Here is a 21,376-nt window from a genome sequence, read left to right as displayed (position 1 = left end):
TTTTTAAAAGACATTTGAAGACTTATCTTTTTAAAGAAGCCTATGGTTTTTAACACTTTTTTTATTTTTTGTATAATGTATATATAAGCTCTTTAACTAATTTATCTCCGTATTTTATTATAATTTTTAGCTTTTAAGTTCTACGTTAATCTGATAATTGTAAAGCGCTATGAAAGAGTAGCTGAATAGCGCTATATAAATTATCATGAGGCGTTATTGTCCCATGCTGGACAGGTGACCATGTTTGTGAATTAACCTTACTTTAAACTTCCATCTTCTACAGCAAATTTTCATTCAGCGCAATTACGCAAGTTTAAGAAACAGCTAGTAAACTCGAATTCGTTTTCATGGAAAAAAATATATATCGGCTTTTATTCACAGAAGTCGAGGTCCGTAACTTAACTTACACTACTACTTTTTTCCACTTAAATGGTTCGCGAGCTATAGAAACACGATTTTTAACCAATCAGCGCGCTTATTTTCTTAGGACTGTTTTCTAATATATATTACTGACGACATAAGAAGCGACAAGGACAATTACAAGGCAAATTATGTGCAACTTTTAATTGAGACAAGTGCTCTTAACAATGGGTTAAACACAAAACCGTTTTTCATGCAGCTGGAGAGGAAGTCAGACTGAAGTCAGACAACTACGCAAGTTTAAGAAACAGCTAGTAAACTTGAAAACGTTTTCTTGGAAGAAAATATATGTCGGCTTTTATTCACAGAAGTCGAGGTCCCTAACTTAACTTACACTACTACTTTTTTCCACTTAAATGGTTCGCGTGAGGGCGAATCACAATTACGTCACTGAATTTACTGGAAAAAATAAAAAGGTGTCGTAGCTTGCACTTTGGAGTGTAAGACAAGGTTGATGACAAATTGCCCAAGACGAAAACTGAAAGAGGTGTGTCCAAGGTTAGTAATTTAGCGTCTAAAAGCATTGCACTTTATTTGCCTGCTTTGAAAGTCTTTTCAACAGTTGAAATTAATGAGTTTTGCAGCAACCGGTTTCCTGTTATCATATTGGCTGGTTTTTGTTAAAAACGGGAACAAAAGCCTGGTATATTACTTCATTTACCTTCTTGTTTTTGAACAAACGGTAAATAAAATTTAAACTAACTTGAAATGAGAATAAAACTAAGAAAAACAGGATGACTATTCGTGCAAAGCTGTAATAGTTTGTAGTTTTTTATTGTCATTTCAAATTTCAACCTTTAAAGAAATGTTAAAATTTTCTCATTCGCTTTTCGTATCTTAATTTGCGCTTTATTGTTGTATTCTAAGACCTTATCGTCGTTGGTCGGATTTTGAAGCAAAGATTTTAGTTATTGTTTCAAAATTGTATATATGTTGTCGGTCAAATCCGTTCTCAGGTTGAATCCGTTTTAGGTTAAATTCGTGATCCGCATTTTACCTAGGTTGAATATTCACTCTATCTAGTTAGGATTGAAAACACTTATACCATCCCTCAAGCTCTGTCTTTCGCATCTCAAAACATCTTCTTATTTTTCATATGACCTTATCGGTTTCTGCCTTCATTTTGTCTCAACATCCATTTAGTCTCAATATTACAACAAAGTTTGGGAACATGGAACTGTACTGTGCACTTAACTGGTGATCGAGCTCGGACCTTCCAGATGTATAGTCCTGATGTGTCTCCACCTCTACACTACGACGACGAAAAAGCGCAACCCAACACAGTTCTTTTCATTGATTACTTTTGTATAATACGTCAATTGATCTCTATGTATAAAAACCAAAACTAATTCTAACCTGACCCTAATTTTTGTGCAGGCTTAATTTAGGCTTCAAACAAGTTTCTTCAATCTATCTGAGTGCGTAATCAACCTAGGTAAAATTAGGATCACCAATTTAACCTATGTTAAAATGGATTCAATCTGAGAACGGATTTTACCGGCAACATATAAGGGGAATTTTATGATCTTGAACTTGGACTTGAACATTTAAAGGACTCGACAAATAAAAAGTGTAGTGTATATGTATCAAATTATTGGCACATATCGTTTGAAGAAAAGAGCCAAGTTTCGAAACCTATACATTGTCAAAGCGTTTCGATTTCCGCTCTATGACAAACGTTAAAGGGACGTATAAAGGCATCGAAGTATTTTGAAAAGGTTATAAAGAACCTTTAAGGAAAAGCTAAACAAAAGTCAATGATTTTGTGTGTGCTTCTACAAGACATTTAGCGGACGAACTCGGGAAACAACCCAGAATTGTGTGCATAGAGTTGAAACATAGGCTGTTTCCCCAACATTACCTTCTCAAAGATAGCGTCCACTTCAATATTCAGACTCGATGTCGGTGCGCCACTTAGAGGCCGCTTTTATTGGTTCTCTCTGTGTTACTCAGTTCATTTTCAGCTTCTTTATGAAACGATCATGATGAAATACATTTAAGCACGGAATGTTTCTAATACGAAGTGCATTCGTTCATCGCTTTAAAGGCAGATTGTGTGTATACGAATAATTTTAGGTGCCTCATGTCCAGGATGCTTGACTCAAAGTGGTTTTCGAGGGCCCTCGTAATTAAAACATATCCTCGAAGCAATTTCTTAGTTCTCGCTCCGTGTCTGTTTTTGGGTTGAACTTTGGTGTGTAGGCTTGGAGCCGGAACCGCATAGCAGTCACTTTTACAAAAAAGTAATAACACTTACATAGCTTTGCCTTGTGAACTGTTTAAGACAAATTCGTCAATTTTAGCTATCTTATGTATTTGAATGTACCGGAAATTTAGTGCATGGGCCAATTTGGAAGGTGATTTTTTACGATTTGTCGAGTTTGCTGTTAAGTGTGCAGACGTATAACTTGTGTGAGTTTCATTCTTCCACGCGTCTCCTCAGCAGTTTTAATTTATTGCGAGTGGTGTCGTGTAGCATTACGCGGGCCGTTTGGGTTTTTCTTTCATGTTTCTGATTAATATCATTCCAGTTGAATATCCGCTGTTTGCAATTTTTCTAAAATGTTGTAAGTAGTTCAATTGTCTGCATTTGTGTTTTGTGTTTTTTGTATCTTATCGTTTTATGTTGAAAACCAACTTCAAAAAGAACTGTGAGTTTTTCTGGCTGTTTGCGTTAGCTATTATCACAATCTAGCGAAATTGAAAATAAAGCCTTTACGGATTTCTTCGATCAAATATGCCATGGATTGTTCAGGGGTTTAGCCCGGGGGGGGGGGGGGGTACTGCCATATATGGGTTATATAGGTATGTGCCGCTGTGAAGGGTATGGTTTTCAAGCAGTTTACTCTAGCATAAAGTATATAAATCAGAGCGTTTGGGTCTAGAATAGGGTATCATTTTTCACAAAACTGACCAGTCGCTTGAAGATTTTATCAAGACTAAGGAAACCAGAAATTCCCGCTCAAAAATATAAAAACATCGAGTCGGCAAAGTTTAAGTTTACGCAACTCAGCTTCAACAGCGTCGATAAATGGCTACCATGAAACTCTTCTGGATATTATTAACTGTCAAGTATATCGGTATTTAGACGGAAATCGGTGGGAGTTTACTCTAGTATAGGGTAGCAAAATTCACCTGAACTAGCTCTGGTATAGGCTAAGGGTTCCAGGGTCCCAGCGGCACATCCCCACCCAGAAATTCCTAAAGTCCCCCCCCCCCCCCCCCCGGGGGAGGGGGGGTTTAGTCAGCGCTAAGAAGACGTTTTACGCTGTGTTTCTTCACCAAACGTGACAATATCTAGGTTTCGATGACATAAGAGAATTCCAAGAATCTGATTTTTCACACTTCTCTGGGTGACGGAGGTAAAAGTTGATGACAATTTACCTCAACAAAAAGTGCGGTCTCCTGCTGATGTTTTGCTGTAGAATAGCAAAACATCGGCAGGGGTCCACGATTTCAGAATCGCATGAAGCTCGTCGTGAGTTTATTTATCATTTGTTTATTTATTTATTAAATTTCATTCGAAAAACCCATATATCGCACTCGCAAAATAATCGGTTTTTCGCGTGACATTTAACGTGGAATTCCTTCTTCAGGTGGTGAATTTTTCTGTAGAATCGCATTGATTTTTGTTTCGTTTCCCCAGAAACGAAACGTATCTATTTTGACTTCAGGGTGAAATGCAAGTGAAATTTAACGTGGAATTCACGAGTCAGGTGGTGAATTGTCCTTGAATCGCATAGCTTTCTAAAAATGTCCTTGCTCGAATGTTGCAATATTCAGTAGGCGCTAATTAAAGTGATTGAAGTGCCACCTGTCAATGGCCAGCAAATAGGAATCAAGCCGAATACACAAAAGTTTATTCCTTTTCGTGTTTTACAAATCTTCGTTTTCTGAACTTTTACAGAGGCTCTAATTTATATTTTTACGTTGAAAATCATCAGACTGCAGCTGAACGCACTGGGAGCTTTTAATATCGGGTATTTCACCAGCACAATTCATAAACTCGGAAAAAACTCTTCGACAGCGGCTAAAAGAAGGACAACGTGCATCCAAGCAAACAAAATGTGTCAACTCAACAAATACGCCTGTAAGTTGCTTGCCTCCAAATATTAAACAGTTTAATACTCGAATTCGACTTTAATTTAAATGATGCGTCCATTGCTAACGTGAGTAGGAAGGCAAAGCAGGCAAAATTCAAAAAACGGGGTAAATAATTTGTCTCTTTTAAGCGCACAGAACTGCTATTGGGATTAGCAATCAACTGAAAATTAATTAATGGGAATATTTACTGTCTTTACTGGCCGTTAGTTCATCTTCTGTGTACTCTATAACTGAAACCTGCTCTTCCTTGTTTGCTGAAGAACTTGTGCTTTTTTCTCTTCCTTTGGTCATTCTTTCTTTCGCTATAGACTGCTGCCGATTTCTCGTGCTCGAAAGCGTAAGCCGCTTCTTAGAAAATCTTTCGAGGAAGTCATAATTTCTGAGTTGGCATCCGTTTTTTTTTAAAAATTTATTTGTTTGCACTTTTTAAATTAAATTAACTACATTGCGTGGTAATGTCTTGAGAACAATGGACCTCTTGCAGCATATATATAGATTGCTTTTTCGCTCTCAGCCAGTTGAACACCTCTCTTCTTTTGGCATTGTTTCCTAATCCCCTGACGTTCAGGGAAACTATTTTCAGATCTGTTGTATTGTGAGTAATGAAAGAGGCAATCCAGTCAGAGTACGAGTGGAGTTTATCCGTTTTCTTTTTCTTTTCATTTTTTTTCCGTGTCGGGAAAAGTCTTTCCAGCCACTTCCCTGCTAAGTAGTGTCTTTTTGCGTGGAGTCTCCTGCGTGTATTTTTGGTAGGTTTCAGGGGTAGTAGAAATGCGTAGATTTTATCCGGTGGACACAGTAGAATATTAAATTAACCTGCAATGGCGTCGAAAGTCATTGTAACGCGAATGGCGTTTTGGTGGATCTTTAAACAAAATTTACCCTTATGGAGCTCAAGAATGGAACGTCAATTGGATAAAAAAGACAGGCGGTGAAAAATAAATATCTGGAATCTTAAAAGCGACGAGTAATGGACTTCGACAACAATTTCACCTCGGTATCAAAGCGAGCTGTTTTTAATATTTTACTGACTGCAGCGTTATGTACAACACTGAAACCAAATGGCAAATTCTACATTTATTTTGTACTCAAATCTGCTCATTCTTCTAGAAGAAAAATGGAAATGTGACAGTGAAGAAATATTTGAAAAAAAGCTTGTTGTCTATTTTGTGCTTCATTATTCAAAGAGAAGGTAGAAAAGGGTTCGTTCCTGAACTCCGGTGAGAAATTTATTTACATGATACGCATAATTTATTTTTGTTTGCACGCACGCAATTGAAATAGGAAGGGTTTTTTGCCTCTAATAGCCGGAAAAGTTTTTGGTGAGATTTTTCGTCCAAATGAACGCCAGGAAAATAGAAATGTTTAAACGATATTTCAGTGGAATATTTTTGTAATTCAATATTCTATTTCAAACATTTGCATAAGACGGCTTGAAATAAGATCGCAACGCACACGAGAAATTAAGTCGCATTTTCCTTTTCGTCGAATTCTCCTTAATATTTTACTAACTAGCACCTTGAGTGGATGTGTAAGATATGTGTATACAATTTTCTGGCTATTTATAGTTTTATTTATTTGTATTCAACTCTGCACAGTCCTCAGGTAAAAAAAAAAAAATTGAAATTTGACTATTCTTGTTAGTCAAGAATCATTTGAAAGAAAGCTTGTCCATTTTTTGCTTCATTATTGAAGGAAATGGTTCTTCAGTCGACAGTGACGGGTTTGATCAACAGTGTTCCAGATAAGAGTCGGGTCTCGGGTCAATAACCCGACAAAGAAGACTTCCCGACCCGACAGATGAAATGTAAATATTCAGTTAAATATTACAACAAAATTAAAAAAACGAAAGACGGAATTTTCTTGCCTACAAAAATACGTTGTTTAACTCTAAAAGCGACGAACGATTAACATTCTTCCCAGTAGTTCATTCAATGTAAACAAGAACCTTGACACAAGGTGATCACGTGCACCTTTGTGGTTGCCTAGCACGTGATCAATTTCTTCCTTTGACAGAACATCACCACCTGCAGAAATTTTAGTGTTTTTACGATCGATTGTCATTAATCTTTCGCAGACAATTCGAAATTCATTGTTTAATATAAAAACTGAGTTATTTTTTCTTCATCTGACTTTTGGCTTGCCTTTTACTGTTAACTCCCGACGTTTGCGATGCTATTTGGTGCAAACGTAAATCCAAAAAAAAGTTTGACCTGGCATCAGATTAGAATGAAAAGAACAGGAATTATGAAGCGGAAACAACATGTTCAGTCTGTTTTTTTTTTCTGTTTTTTTAATGTGTTGAATAAACCTTCGCTTAGTGAAACTGAAAGACATGCATGACATGCAAGAAAACGTCGTCAGAATAATTTGCAGTTAGTTTATTTGCAGACTATTTAACTTAGAGAAGAAGAGAGTGAGTTTTACTCAAGAGCGTGTTTTGCTATCTTTGAACCAATTTATTACCAAAACTTAAAAAAGTAAGAGACCTCAAAACGGGGCAGGACATTACAAAATAATTCAACGTGTGAACGAACGTGTGAGCCAAAGAGCCACTGCTGGCACGTTGTCTGGGTGACCCCTCAAATGGTCTACATGAACCCCCACTTGAAAGAAAAAAAAAAAGTGGACCGCTGCATTCAATACCACCCAACTCAGTGCCTTCTGTTTTTTTGTAACACTAACCACAGGCAACCCAGTTTACGCTCATGGGGCCTCTAGTTTAAATTAAACCAAGGAAAATCTTCTGTTTCCTTCGTTCGGTGAGGTTTTTGCTTTGTAAACGGAGACAATGTTTTTGAAAACATAATAATTTCTAATTTTGCTTGCTCGCGACGTCAGCAATATCCCTTCATGGACAAGTGCAATTCCACGCTAAATACCCTTCCAATCGGACCGTGAGTTTATCTTTAGCTATGCAATTCATGTAGATATGATTATTAAAAATACGATTGTTATTTATTTGTTTGATCTGACAGTTTTCCTGTAATTTTCAAGTCTAGTTTGTGATCAAGACGACATTCACACTTTCAAAAGTGACATTTGAGATTGAAAGGCCTTTATCGACGGTAGTTTGTCATTAGAGTTGGGTGGTGAAATTGAAGTCTGGTTAGGACTTGTGCGTTTTCAGCCCTCTCGCATTTAAAGAAACAACTCAAAGGTAAGCACAGTCCATGAACGTTCATGATTTGTATCTGTATTTTGGTTGAGACGGAATATTTTCAGCTGTTTCAGTGTAAACCAAGCCAGATGCCGACAGTATGAGCACCTTTTTGAATATTGTAAATAAGACGTCGTCCGTACGATTTTTGGCTACAGTCAGTGCCTCTTTTCAATTAAACTAACCCAAAAACTTTACTGAGAGGTTCTCCATTTGGGAATTGTTGATGGTTTGTTTCGGGATAATATTTTTCTCCTCTAATTGTTCAAAATTAGGAACAGCATCACCATCTGGTAACAAAATTTGCGTTTCTGTATGTTGAAAGGTCTTTGCATCAACGACATGGTTCAGAATGCGGTCCTCTTATTTTGTAATTTTGTGTTTTATGCGGACCAGTAACACACTGGGCCTCTCGAAATCAAATACGTTTCGATCCAGTCATTAAGATTTCTACTTGTAGGGCTGAAAAATTGTTTACATGGAAACTGCTTGGCAAATATTCGACAGCTGAATTGTCACAGAAAGAAACAAGAGGCTACGGGTAGCCTATACTTTGTTCGAAGGATTCTTAGCCGACTTCCTTTAAGTTCAAAGTATTTCAGTGGGTTTTTTGTATGTTACAAAATCTTGGTAAATATCCAATTTCAATTCCGTAGTCCGAAGTCCACAGTCCACACTCCGCTCCCCAATGATAGGGTTAAGTACGATCGTGGATATTTGTTAACATTTAAAACTGTTGTTAACGGCATTGACTCCGATCAAAACCAGAAAACAGATGCTTTGCAAGTCTCTACGATGATATTTAAAAATATTTAATACTTTTTTTAACAATACTGGGAGAATTATAAAATTACGATGTCTGTTACAGAGTCATACGATAACCGGATATTGCATTGCGTGCAACGAAAACACAAAAGCTTGTTTCCGGTCGCGCACACAATTCTTTAATACATAGATCCCCGTTAATCTGTCACGTGGTTTTAGTGGTCATCGCGATTGCCTCTAAAGGAAGAGATACCGAGTTCGAATCCCACTTGATCTGCCTTCTGCGACACTGAGAGATCTTACGCATGCGCAGCCAGAGCGCGAGCCTCCCCCCCCCCCCCCAAAAAAAAAAATTAAAATTAAAAAAAAATAAATAAATAAATAAAAAACTCCAAAGTACAAAAAAGGAGTCGAAAACTACAGTTTGTTCTTCGAATAAAGTAATTAAAACTCAACTTACAGGAACTACTTAAAGACAAAAGGGTGGTGTATCTCTTCCGGGTACGTTTTTTGCCGCTTCGTTAGCGAACTTTTTGTGCGTGCAGTGTGCGTGAAGTGTGCGTGCACGGAAGTGTCTTTCCGTCCTCTTGAAGTATTTCAAGTCTTTCCGCCTGAAGATCGATGTAGCTTGGGGATAGCTTTAAGAAACCGCGACAACAGCAATAAGCTATTCTTCGTTGGGATAAAAACATGCATATTATTTGCTTTTTTGTCAGGAAAAATATATGCACGAACGTGGATTCAAGATCTTTCGTATTTTTTCATATGTGTCTGTTTGTATCCTTACGTGCGAATTTGTTGTTTAGAAACTCCTAACTGGCCTATCTAATGGGCCCTTTGCAGCTGGCGATCATATGGTACAAAAACCGACAAATTGGAGAGCAAATTGCGCACTGGGACATATAAAGCAAAGAAAACTGAAATTAAGTCACTTTGTTTTAGATGTCCCAGTGTCCGATTTGCTCTCCAGTATAGCGGTTTTTTACCACGTGACCGCCAGCTGCAAAGGGCCCATTGAGTCATCACTAAAGAACCAAGCAAGTTGATACCAGCAGGGGTGGGGAAGGGATTTATTCCAACAAGGTATACCCTGTGAGTGAGAGTGACAGACTTTCCTACAGCTCTCTTTAGACGGTTTCAAGCTTGTTGTGATATTTTACAATCCTTTAGGATGACAATCATTTACAGAGCTCTTTGGTTTGCCATGGAAGCGCTGATATTGATATCAACCTCTTCAAACAGCATGGAATATAAAACACCGTTAATGTTCATATACAACGTGTTCACTAAAGATGTCGCGGTCATGAAGCATACTATTCACTCAGTGGAGGTTACCAGTGCAGTGGAGTGTTTTCGTCATTGCGCGAGGGTCTGTGGCTGCTTGGCGTTTCAAGTGACTGGGGCCAGTTGCGAGCTGTTAGACAATGCGGATAGGGATCTGGTAGCGAGACAAGGAACTCTCCTGTATATTATGCAGCAAAACGGTGTCGAGGTTAGATGAAACTTTGAGCCAAATTTTGTCAGGAACTGACAACTAAAGAGTTAAAGATCAGTGCGACATAATTAAGATATTCTAAATCTTTCAGGATACCATACAAGTCTTAAAGGGAACCTCCACTCCAATATGCAGACAACTTTAAGGCACAGGAAATGATGTTTACTATAAAAATTGTTCGGCGTTGTTCTCAATGACACCGTTTGTATCGGAAATATATCACTTCCAGAACCGCTTATTTTTGTTTTCAGATTTTCTGGGCGTCGCCATCTTGAATAATTGTGACGTGTTGTGGTTGCGCCATTGTATTTCTTGTCAGAAGAATAGGGCAGCTCTAACACATCACAATTATTTAAGATGGCCAGGCCCAGAAAATTTGAAAGCGAAAATAAGCTATTCTTAAAATTAATTTTTCTTAATACAAAACCTTTTTGTGAAAAAAAAAAAAAAAAAAAAAACGAACAAATTTGTTTTCAAACATTATCCCCCCACCTTGGACTCAGTGAAAAACTGAAAAAAGTTGATTGATCAGTGTCACATTGTTTAATTATCGTGAGGCTTTCAGTATAGCACGCAAGTCTTAAGGGAACCTTCACTCAAACAGAAAAATAATTGTTAAGGATCAGGAAATGATGTTTACAATCAAATTGTTCGAATATTCCTAAAAGAAAGCGTTTGTATCGAAATAAATAAATAAATTTTAGAATCAATTATTATTGTTTTCGAATTTCTATATGATGGCCATCTTCAGTTGAATAATATTGGCGTGATACAAAAGCTGTTTGCGTCAGAACAGCATCGGTAACTCGTCACAATTATTCAAATTGGCGGCAGCAGAAAAATGTGAAAGTCAAAAAAAGTGATTCTTAAATTCACTTATTTTTTCGGATACAAACAGCTTTGTGGAAGTTTTAAAAATATATATTGCATACATTCTTTTCTCCGATTAGAAATTAGTCTTTTGATAAGAAACCTAAGTGAACATCTTTTCACTGAGTTTTGTTATTGTAGACTACGAGCTGACAAATGGTTCTTCTTGTTAAATTGGAATGCGGATCATTTTCTCAAAACTTCAGTACTTAGTCAAATGAACGGTTGTTGAATGGGTGTTCTTTTGTTTCCAGGGTAATGGAGGCTGTTTGAACGGGTGCTGCGAATCCCAGCCTTGCCTCAACGGAGGCACGTGCCGAGAAACGTGCAGTGACATCAAAGAACAGTATGCTTGCGCATGCTCTGAACATTACTATGGAAAAAGATGTGAAATGTTTAATCCAGCGTTAAAGTCCTGTCAATCTATCGCAAGGATTAAGCCAGAAGTGGTTTCTGGGATTTATGACCTCGATATCAGCTTTAACAAGACTATTCGGACCTACTGTGATTTCAGCTCTGAGGCTGGAAAAGCATGGACCCTGATAGAATCATTTTCCCTAGGAAACAAGGAGGTTTACAAAAACAAACCTTTTTATCACGACTTTCCACGAAACGAGAATAATTTTACATGGGACGACTTCCGAGTCTCGTATCAAGCATTGGTTACCATTCGGGATAACTCAACACACTGGCGAGTCACATGTAGCTTCCCATCAGGCCTCACGTATTCCGACTACGCACGCGCATCGCTGACAGCCACAGACCTGTTAACCTTTATAAACCAAGACAAATGCCGACAGTACGAGTATGTTTCAGTTCGAGGTATCAACTGCACAGATTGCGAGGGGATGCAAGTACAGAGAGATAATCAACATATGCATACTGATTCTTATTGGAGTGGTAAAAACGGCTGTGAATGGGACCCCAGGGCTGGTGCAGTAGCGGGTGAAGATAACTTTGGCTTTTACGATGTCACTAATCCACAACACAAGTGCACGAAAAATTCCCTCTCGACTACGCAGTGGTGGCTCGGAGCTGAGCTATAATTTGAAAGGTGTTCCCATGATATCAATGAAACATGGTTTTGCTGTTCAAGTTTCAAGACAGACGCGATGCTCTGGTCTATAAATGTGAGAGCAATATCATTTTGCACTAATGTTTTCAATGTAGATGAATGATGAGAGAAGACTTGATGCCAAGCGGTCCATATCCTATGAACGCAGACGTATTTCCGGTTGTCGTTTCGGCGGAGAAAAGCGACCGCCGGAAATACGTTTCCGTTCGAATGCTGTGAGGATGAAGATTCTGATTCAGCCGGAATGGTCAGGACTGATGACATTCTCTTTCTGTTACATTTTAGAGAGTTGGAGCCGGAGACTTAGCCCAAAGCGACTTAAGCATCTGAAGTGCTCTCCAAACTTCTACGCAACTCATTTAATTAAGCAAAGCTAAATTACAGGGACCATAGTCATAGAAGAGTTCACTTCAACCTCTATTTTAAAACGAGTCTCAAGTACAATTCATTTCTTGCGAAATTCAGCCTTCATACCCACGAAATTTACAAAAACTGAATAGAACCCTGAAGTCTCCCACTGCGACTAACTTGAAAAATTTAACAGATCTTGAAACCGGGAACTGTTTTTTTGTTAATTTTGTAACGTCAATAAAGATATGAGTCTTGAAGTCAACCAGCTTTCCAAAACAAACAAATGTTCAGTTTGGTGAAAAGGTGAGCCTTCTTAGCAGGATTTTTTATAATGCACAATGGCCCAACTGTTGATAGTGTGAATTTGAACGCTATGTTATAGTTTATATCTCGTGTTAGATTCGTTTTGATGGATGGATGATCCTCCAAATTCGTCTGGTACTTCATTTCTAAGGAAGACTTCAATTTGTACTCCCAAAAACGTGAATAACAAAATCTAAAGATCACCAAAGGTGCATGATTCATACGCCTTTGAAATGGTGGATAAATTCATAGTTTGTAGACAACTTCTAAGTATTACAGTTAGAAAAAAACGAACCGCTACTTTAAATTTTGCGTTTCTTGTAAGCATCGTCAGGCACTGGTCATGTACTAGTTAGACCGCTCTGACCATTCCAATCTTCCCGGGTACCGAATCCGAATCGATTCCTGGCCGATGCATTTTTCTTTCTGCTTCGAATTGCTTTAGTATAGTTTGGTGAGGAACTCCTGTGACGGGAATTACAGAAACGTCAAGTATTGAGAAATTTTCTTCTTCATTAAAGCATCGGCTTGGATTACATGCACATGTGGTTAGAGTGCCATCCAGTATCCCATCTATCTCGAATCCAATCCAATCCAATCCAAATCGGTTTATGCCCGATGCAGTGTTTTCTTTCTGCTTCGAAATGATGGATGATGGATAATATGTCTCTCATGCATGCACCTTGAGCATGTAAAATGTGCGCAAATAAGGAAAACATTTTAGTAATACAACCGTCTCACAGGTCTCATAAAAAGCGCTTAGGAACTCCTGTGACAGCAATTTGACAAATTTGTTGTATTGAGAAGTTTTGCTCTTCAATCAAGTATTTGCTGGGATTGCTGATGTGGTTAGAGAGCTTGCCCAATTCATACTTAACGGGCATCGAATCCAAAACGATTCCTGGCTGCTGCAGTGTTTTTTTCTCGACAAATTGGTATTTGTTGCTTGATAGAGCGGTTTTCAAATGAGTGTCGTAAAACCAAAACCAAAGTAATTACTTTGGCCAATCAAAAAGGACGAAGACAATCTAGTAAACCGATCAAAACTCGAAGTAATTACACGTGGCCGACACAAAGTGCGGGAAATTGTGCACGCGCGAGCCACGATTGGTTTTGTTTTTACTTCTGATTGGTTGAAAAAGTGGCGCGAGAACCGCCAAAAACCGCTCTAGGATGTCTATCATGCACCTTGAGCTTGCAACATGTGCACAAACGAAGAAAACATTTTGGTAATAAGACCTTGTGATAAAAAGCGCCTAGAAGCTCAGTGTTTTGAGAAATTTTCCGTTTCTTTCAAGCATCGGCTGGGACTGCTCATGTGGTTAGAGCGGCCGATTAATGTATAACTAAAAGAAAAATATAGAGCAATTGTCACAACGGGTTGAGCGAACCTTGATTAAGGGGACACTTACTAGGAATAAGCATTCCTTCCCTTGCCCCTAGTGAAGTCAAAGACGCTCTGAATTCGTCCTAAATGGATGTAATCAGAGAGGCCGGCAAAGTCAGATCAACTTGGGACGTAGTGCTTCGGTACAGTAACTGTAACAGAACTCAGACCTCCTTCGCTCAACTCACAGGAGATTTGCCGATTGTTGGATGCAGCCTAAACTAGGAGGAAATATGCATATATCTGATAGGACTGCACCAAAATTTGACATTATATATCAATGGTAGTTTCTTTCCGTGAGTGCTATTTTCAATTCGAGGGCCACATGTTAGAAAATTGCTATAAATAAATATTAACCCTCGGTAAATAAAAGTAGTCTATTGCAGTTCTCAACGAGTTTTGTCCAAAGATTGAGAATTCCCAACTAATTTTTACACAGCCAAAGATCGCAAACCAAAAGGAAACAGTTTTTTGATGGTTTTTTGGGCGAATTCCCTTCTGAAGCCAGTCTTGTCTCAGTAGAAGATGAATCTTCTCCGCCACAAGCTTCTCCGAAAAGTTTGGCCTGATTTCACATTTGCCTCTAACATTGCGTTGATTAACGAGAAACTTTGAGAGATTTCATAGCCACCCACTCTCTTCTTCTTCTTCTTCTTCTTCAAAAAAATAGCCTACTGCCACATGCGCACTTGGTAAAAACTTAAAACAGAATAAATCATCCCACAATTGAGCGGAAATCAGACAAGTTTGCAATATATAACTGAAAAAAGGTATAATGCAAATGTCATAACGGGTTGAGCGAAGCTCGCTTGAGGGGCCACATACGAGGAACTAGCATTCCTGCCAATGCCTCTAGGAAAGTCTGAGAGGCTCTGGCTTCATCCTAAATGGATGTCCTCTGATCTGATCAGAGAGGCCTACATAGTGAGATCGATTGGCAAGGTAGTGCTTCGGTGCTATAACAGAACTCAGACCTCCTTCGCTCAGCCCACAGTGTTTTCAGGTTACTTTTTAACGTAAAAGCTTGGAATATCTCGAAGCTTTCTCAATTTTCTTAGCTCATAGAGATGACATCATATTTCTTGTGCGGGAATTGTTTTGAAAAAAAAAAAACTAGCAACGTCTAATATCAATGGTAAGGAGAGCAAGAAGTGCAGCCGCCTTGACGCAATATCTAAAAAGGCCTCATTGTGTATATATGAAGTAAAAGCAACCAAGAGTAACGGGAAATTTACGGAGTGCTGGATGCAGATATCTGAAAATGACATAGATAAAAGAATGTCAACTTTGCTTCTTCGATATTTTCGGCCAGATATATGGCCATTGATATTCTACAAGATATGTTAATTCCCACAAAGTTAAAGTTTTCTCTTCATAATTGTTGCCGTTTACAACTCGGAAAGATCAGCCATGGGCCATTGAAATCCTCTAAGGAGAGGTAAATGTACCTGATAGTGTATGAGCCAGTAGCGATAACCTGAGGTTCTCATTTTTCATTCATTTTAGTTGTTCCTTGGGTTTGGGAAAACGCAGGGGCACCCAACGACCAATTTGTTGTAAAATGTATTATTATACCCCAGTTGATGAAAATAAATGTTGTTAAGGCATTCCCAGGTGTTTTTCAGTGTTGCTGGGAAAACATTATCTGTTCCTTTTTCCCAGCGAGACACACAAGAAATTTCCCAGCCAGCTAGATAAAATTGGTTGGTTTCCCAGCCAGCTGATCAAATTTATTTCCCAGCCAGGAATTCCGCGCGCTTTCAAATCCCTCGATCCAAAACGACCGAACAAAAGGGACAAAACCGGGACAAAACAGGTTTTTTCCGCAAGCATAATCACTCTGACCAGCCGTCGTATGTTTGTGACTACTCTCTGGGAGAGGGAAGGGGTTTTTATTTTTATTTTTTTCAGTCGTCCTCAGTCTTCAGAGTTTCTACAGCCAGCTCGGGTTGAAATGCTAGAAAAAGTCAGTAATTCCCGGGCAAAACCTCTATCAATAACAAAATTTCCCAGCCAGCTCATCGAAACACCTGTATTTTTGCCAGCCAGCAAGATTCCTCTGGGGAACAGATAATGTGAGGAACAGATTCGTTGGGTGCCCCTGAAAACGATTAGCCATTTCTTAAATGCAACTATAGGTGTTTTTAAAGTGTAAAGAGTGTTGCACATACGGAAAAATTATAGATCATTGTTATTTTCTGTCCGTGAGTGCTATTTTTGATGGCCACATGTTAGAAAACTGCAATAAATCAATGTTGACCATCGGTAAATAAAAAGAAGTCTACTTCATTTCTCAAATGATAACTTTTGTCCAAGATTATGGATTCGCAACATTGCACAACAAAAGGAGACAGTTTTGTTATGGTTATTTAGGGTAAATTCCTTCTGAAGACAGTCTTGTCTCAGTGGAAGATGAATCTTTTCCGCCACAAGCTTCTCCGAAAGGTTTGGTCTGATTACACATTTGCCTTTAACATTGCGTTGATTGACGAGAAACTGTGAAATATTTCAAAGCCACTCTCTACTTAAAAAAATTAGCCTAATGAACATGCGCACTTGGCAAAAACTTAAAACAGAATAAATCATCCCACAATTGAGCGAAAATCAGTCAAGTTTGCAATAAATAACTGACAAAAAAAGTATAGCAAATGTCACAACGGGTTGAGCGAAGCTCGCTTGAGGGGCCACATACGAGGAACTAGCATTCCTGCCAATGCCCCTAGGAAAGTCTGAGACGCTCTGGCTTCATCCTAAATGGATGTCCTCTGATCTGATCAGAGAGGCCTACATAGTGAGATCGATTGGCGAGGTAGTACTTCGGTGCTATAACAGAACTCAGACCTCCTTCGCTCAGCCCACAGTGTTTTGTTACTTTTTATCCCCAAGGCTTGGAATTTCTCCAACTTTTCTCAATTTGCTTATCTCATATTTTCCTGAGAGATTACGGGGTCAATTTCTTTTTGGAAGGGGAGGGGGGGGGGTGGGGAGGGGGAAGAGAGTGTATTTCTGAAGAAAACTTTGGCCTTAATTAAGTTTTGTGTGACATAGAAATCCTGTTTTGGAGGAATTCTACTTACTTTTTATTCAAGTATCCCAAGATTTCATATTGAGGGGTTGTGTCGATGAATGAGAATGTTTAGTTTCTCAAATTGCTTAGCTCATATTTTCGTGGGAGATCACATCATCAATTTCTTGTGGTGGGGGGGATGGGGGGGATAGTGGGAGTGTATTTCTGAAGAGATCTTCGGCCTTCGGCATTGCGCAATGTATAACTGAAAGAAAAAATATAAAGCAGTTGTCACAACAGGTTGAGCGAAGCTCGATTAAGGGGCCACCAAGGGAAAATAAAGGGGGAAGAGAGGGCATCCCCCATACATGCCCTATTCCTTAGGTAATATATCTCAAGTTATTTTTGGATCGAGATCACGCAGCACAGATTCCAAGAAGATTAGGCAACAGCCAATCATATGGCTGCAATGTGTTGGGCGTGGATAGCCCACGCTCAGAGAACACATTTTCGCCATAGGATTGGATGTTGCCTAATCCCCTTGGGATCTGTACAGCTTGGGGATCGATCTAAAAATAACTTAGGACATATTAACTATAAAAAAGGGCATGTATGGGGGATGCCCTCTCTTTCCCCTTTATTTTCTCTCGGGGGCAACCCACTAGGAGTAATCATTCCTTTTCGTTGCGCCTAGTGAAGTCGGAGACGCACTGGATTCATCCTAAATGGATGTAATCAGAGAGGTCGGTAAAGTTAGATCAACTTGGGAGGTAGTGCTTCGGTACATTAACTATAACAGAACTCAAGCCACGGGAAAGTTGCCGATTGCTGGATGCAGCCTAAATTAGGAGGAAGTTTGGCGAGTGTTGGATGCATATATCTGATTGGACTACACCAAAATTAGCCAAGGAGTCTAATTTTCTATTTGTGCTTTCGCCCATCTCCAAGCAACTAGTTTCCGATTACTGATTTGTTGCATATAGAGACATTATATATCAGTGGTATTTTCTGTCCGTGAGCCGCTATAAATCAATGTTAACCCCATGGTAAAAGTTGTCTATTGCAGTTCTCAACGAGTTTTGTCCAAAGATTGTGGATTCCCAACTACTTTTTACATAGCCAAAGACCGCACAACAAAAAAAACCAGTTTTTCGATGGTTTTTTTGGGCGAATTCCCTTCTGAAGACAGTCTTGTCTCAGTGGAAGATGAATCTTTCCCGCCACAAGCTTCTCCGAAAGGTTTGGCCTGATTTCACATTTGCCTTTAAAATTGCGTTGATTAACGAGAAACTTTGAAATATTTCATAGCCACTCTCTACTTAAAAAAAAAGTAGCCTAATGAACATGCGCACTTGGCAAAAACGTAAACCAGAATAAATCATCCCACAATTGAGCGAAAATCAGACAAGTTTGCAATAAATAACTGACAAAAAAAGTATAGCAAATGTCACAACGGGTTGAGCGAAGCTCGCTTGAGGGGCCACATACGAGGAACTAGCATTCCTGCCAATGCCCCTAGGAAAGTCTGAGACGCTCTGGCTTCATCCTAAATGGATGTCCTCTGATCTGATCAGAGAGGCCTACATAGTGAGATCGATTGGCGAGGTAGTACTTCGGTGCTATAACAGAACTCAGACCTCCTTCGCTCAGCCCACAGTGTTTTGTTACTTTTTATCCCCAAGGCTTGGAATTTCTCCAACTTTTCTCAATTTGCTTATCTCATATTTTCCTGAGAGATTACGGGGTCAATTTCTTTTTGGGAGGAGAGGGGGGGGGGGGGGGGTTGGGAAGGGGGAAGAGAGCGTATTTCTGAAGAAATCTTTGGCCTTAATTAAGTTTTGTGTGACATAGAAATCCTGTTTTGGAGAAATACTACTTTCCTTTTATTCAAGTATGCCAAGATTTCACATTGGGGGGAATGAGAATGTTTAGTTTCTCAAATTGCTTAGCTCATATTTTCGTGGGAGATCACATCATCAATTTCTTGTGGTTAAGGGGGGGGGGGGGGGATGGTGGAAGTGTATTTCTGAAGAAATCCTCAGCCTTCGGCATTGCGCAATGTATAACTGAAAGAAAAAATATAAAGCAGTTGTCACAACAGGTTGAGCGAAGCTCGAGTAAGGGGCCACCAAGAGAAAATAAAGGGGGAAGAGAGGGCATTCCCCATACACGCCCTTTTCCATAGGTAATATGTCTCAAGTTATTTTTGGATCGAGATCACGCAGCACAGATTCCAAGGAGATTAGGCAACAGCGAATCATATGGCCGGAATGTGTTGGGCGTGGATAGCCCACGCTCAGAGAACTAATTTTCGCCATTGGATTGGCTGTTGCCTAATCCCCTTTGGATCTGTACAGTGTGGGAATCGATCTAAAATAACTTGAAACATGTTAATTATGGAAAAAGTTATGTATGGGGGATGCCCTCTTTTTCCCCTTTATTTTCTCTCGGGGGCCACCCACAAAGGAGCAAGCATTCCTTCCGTTGCGCCTAGTGAAGTCGAAGACGCTCTGGATTCATCCTAAATGGATGTAATCAGAGATTCGGGCAAAGTTAGATCAACTTGGGAGGTAGTTCTTCGGTACGGTAACTGTAACAGAGCTCAACCCACAAGAAACCTGCCGATTGCTGGATGCAGCCTAAACTAGGAGGAGGTTTGGCGAGTGTTAGATGCATATATCTGTTTGGACTACACCAAAATTATCCAAGGAGTCTAATTTTCTATTTGTGCTTTCGCCCATCTCCAAGCAACTAGTTTCCGATTACTGATTTGTTGCATATAGAGACATTATATATCAGTGGTATTTTCTGTCCGTGAGCCGCTATAAATCAATGTTAACCCTTGGTAAAAGTAGTCTATTGCAGTTCTCAACGCGTTTTGTCCAAAGATTGTGGATTCCCAACTAATTTTTACATAGCCAAAGACCGCACAACAAAAAGAAACAGTTTTTTGATGGTTTTTTTGGGCGAATTCCCTTCTGAAGACAGTCTTGTCTCAGTGGAAGATGAATCTTTCCCGCCACAAGCTTCTCCGAAAGGTTTGGCCTGATTTCACATTTGCCTTTAAAATTGCGTTGATTAACGAGAAACTTTGAAATATTTCATAGCCACTCTCTACTTAAAAAAGAAGTAGCCTAATGAACATGCGCACTTGGCCAAAACGTAAACCAGAATAAATCATCCCACAATTGAGCGAAAATCAGACAGGTTTGCAATAAATAACTGACAAAAAAAGTATAGCAAATGTCACAACGGGTTGAGCGAAGCTCGCTTGAGGGGCCACATACGAGGAACTAGCATTCCTGCCAATGCCCCTAGGAAAGTCTGAGACGCTCTGGCTTCATCCTAAATGGATGTCCTCTGATCTGATCAGAGAGGCCTACATAGTGAGATCGATTGGCGAGGTAGTACTTCGGTGCTATAACAGAACTCAGACCTCCTTCGCTCAGCCCACAGTGTTTTGTTAATTTTTATCCCCAAGGCTTGGAATTTCTCCAACTTTTCTCAATTTGGTTATCTCATATTTTCTTGAGAGATCACGTCGTCAATTTTTTTTTGGGTGTGGAGGGGGGGGGGGGGGTGGGGAGAGTGTATTCCTGAAGAAATCTCTGGCCTTAATTAAGTTTTGTGTGACACAGAAATCCTGTTTTGGAGGAATACTACTCACTTTTTATTCAAGTGTGCCCAGATTTCACATTTTTGTGTTGTGTCGATGAATGAGAATAATATGTTTAATTGATTAACCCACAATCAATTGAAAACATAAACAATGCGCATGCGTACGGCAACTTACTTTAAATATATTGCACCACAATTGAGCGCAAATTCAACCATATTGCTATATTTAACAACACGATACGCTTGGCCTGGTGATTCAGGGAACGTCTGATCAAAAAAATAATTCCTGGATTTAATCTCGATCGTGTTTTACTTCAACTTCTGAGCTGTGATGTTTGCCATGATGACTGGCTTCCTCTTCGGACTTGACAACTTTAAACTGTATTCTTGATTTAACGTGAATATATACGAAGTTGGATTTGCCTTCTTCCTCCAAACGTTCCTGTATTTGATAGCCTAAGAAGTTAACTGCAGCTCAATTTTTTTTAATTTACCGCTACGAGACCCTCTGTGGTCAGAGAATCGCGCTACTCCGTAAAATTTGCATATCTATTTAAATAGTGTAAGAATACTTTATTTATGCAAGTGTTGCTATTAGCTTAGTGGATTCGCTAGCGCTTGCGAGTCGAGAGATGCGTGTTCAGGGTTGAACACTTCTTCAAGGTAGCTTTTTGCTTTTTCCTTATTAATAACTAAAAAAACAAGGTTCTTATTTGTTACTGGGCGCTCATTATATGCATGGTAACTTACCTTTTCTTCCACCGACGTTTTAATGCCAACAGCACGATGGCAGGGCTTTTGTTTTTAATATAAGTTTATTT

General features: G+C 39.2%; 1 protein-coding gene across 8 annotated transcripts in view; it reads left to right on the top strand.

The window, feature by feature from the left end:
* LOC138006187 (uncharacterized) overlaps positions 1 to 14,243 on the top strand; it is a 15,247-nt gene extending 1,004 nt beyond the window's left edge. The window contains exons 1-4 of one of the 8 annotated variants that reach the window (XM_068852343.1): positions 851 to 918; positions 7,522 to 7,684; positions 9,620 to 9,941; positions 11,069 to 14,243. In XM_068852343.1, coding sequence (XP_068708444.1) covers positions 9,621 to 9,941; positions 11,069 to 11,860 — 1,113 coding nt within the window. In that variant the 5' untranslated portion in view covers positions 851 to 918; positions 7,522 to 7,684; position 9,620 and the 3' untranslated portion in view covers positions 11,861 to 14,243. Of the gene's footprint in view, positions 1 to 850; positions 919 to 4,303; positions 4,511 to 4,610; positions 4,630 to 7,502; positions 7,685 to 9,529; positions 9,942 to 11,068 lie in introns of those variants that run through there. The other 7 variants (XM_068852340.1, XM_068852346.1, XM_068852341.1 and 4 more) reach the window with 7 other exon arrangements.
* Positions 14,244 to 21,376: the final 7,133 nt, after the last annotated feature.

Source organism: Montipora foliosa, chromosome 6 (assembly GCF_036669935.1).
Source record: "Montipora foliosa isolate CH-2021 chromosome 6, ASM3666993v2, whole genome shotgun sequence".
Lineage (NCBI taxonomy): Eukaryota > Metazoa > Cnidaria > Anthozoa > Scleractinia > Acroporidae > Montipora > Montipora foliosa.
This window is presented reverse-complemented; position numbering and strand designations above follow the sequence as displayed.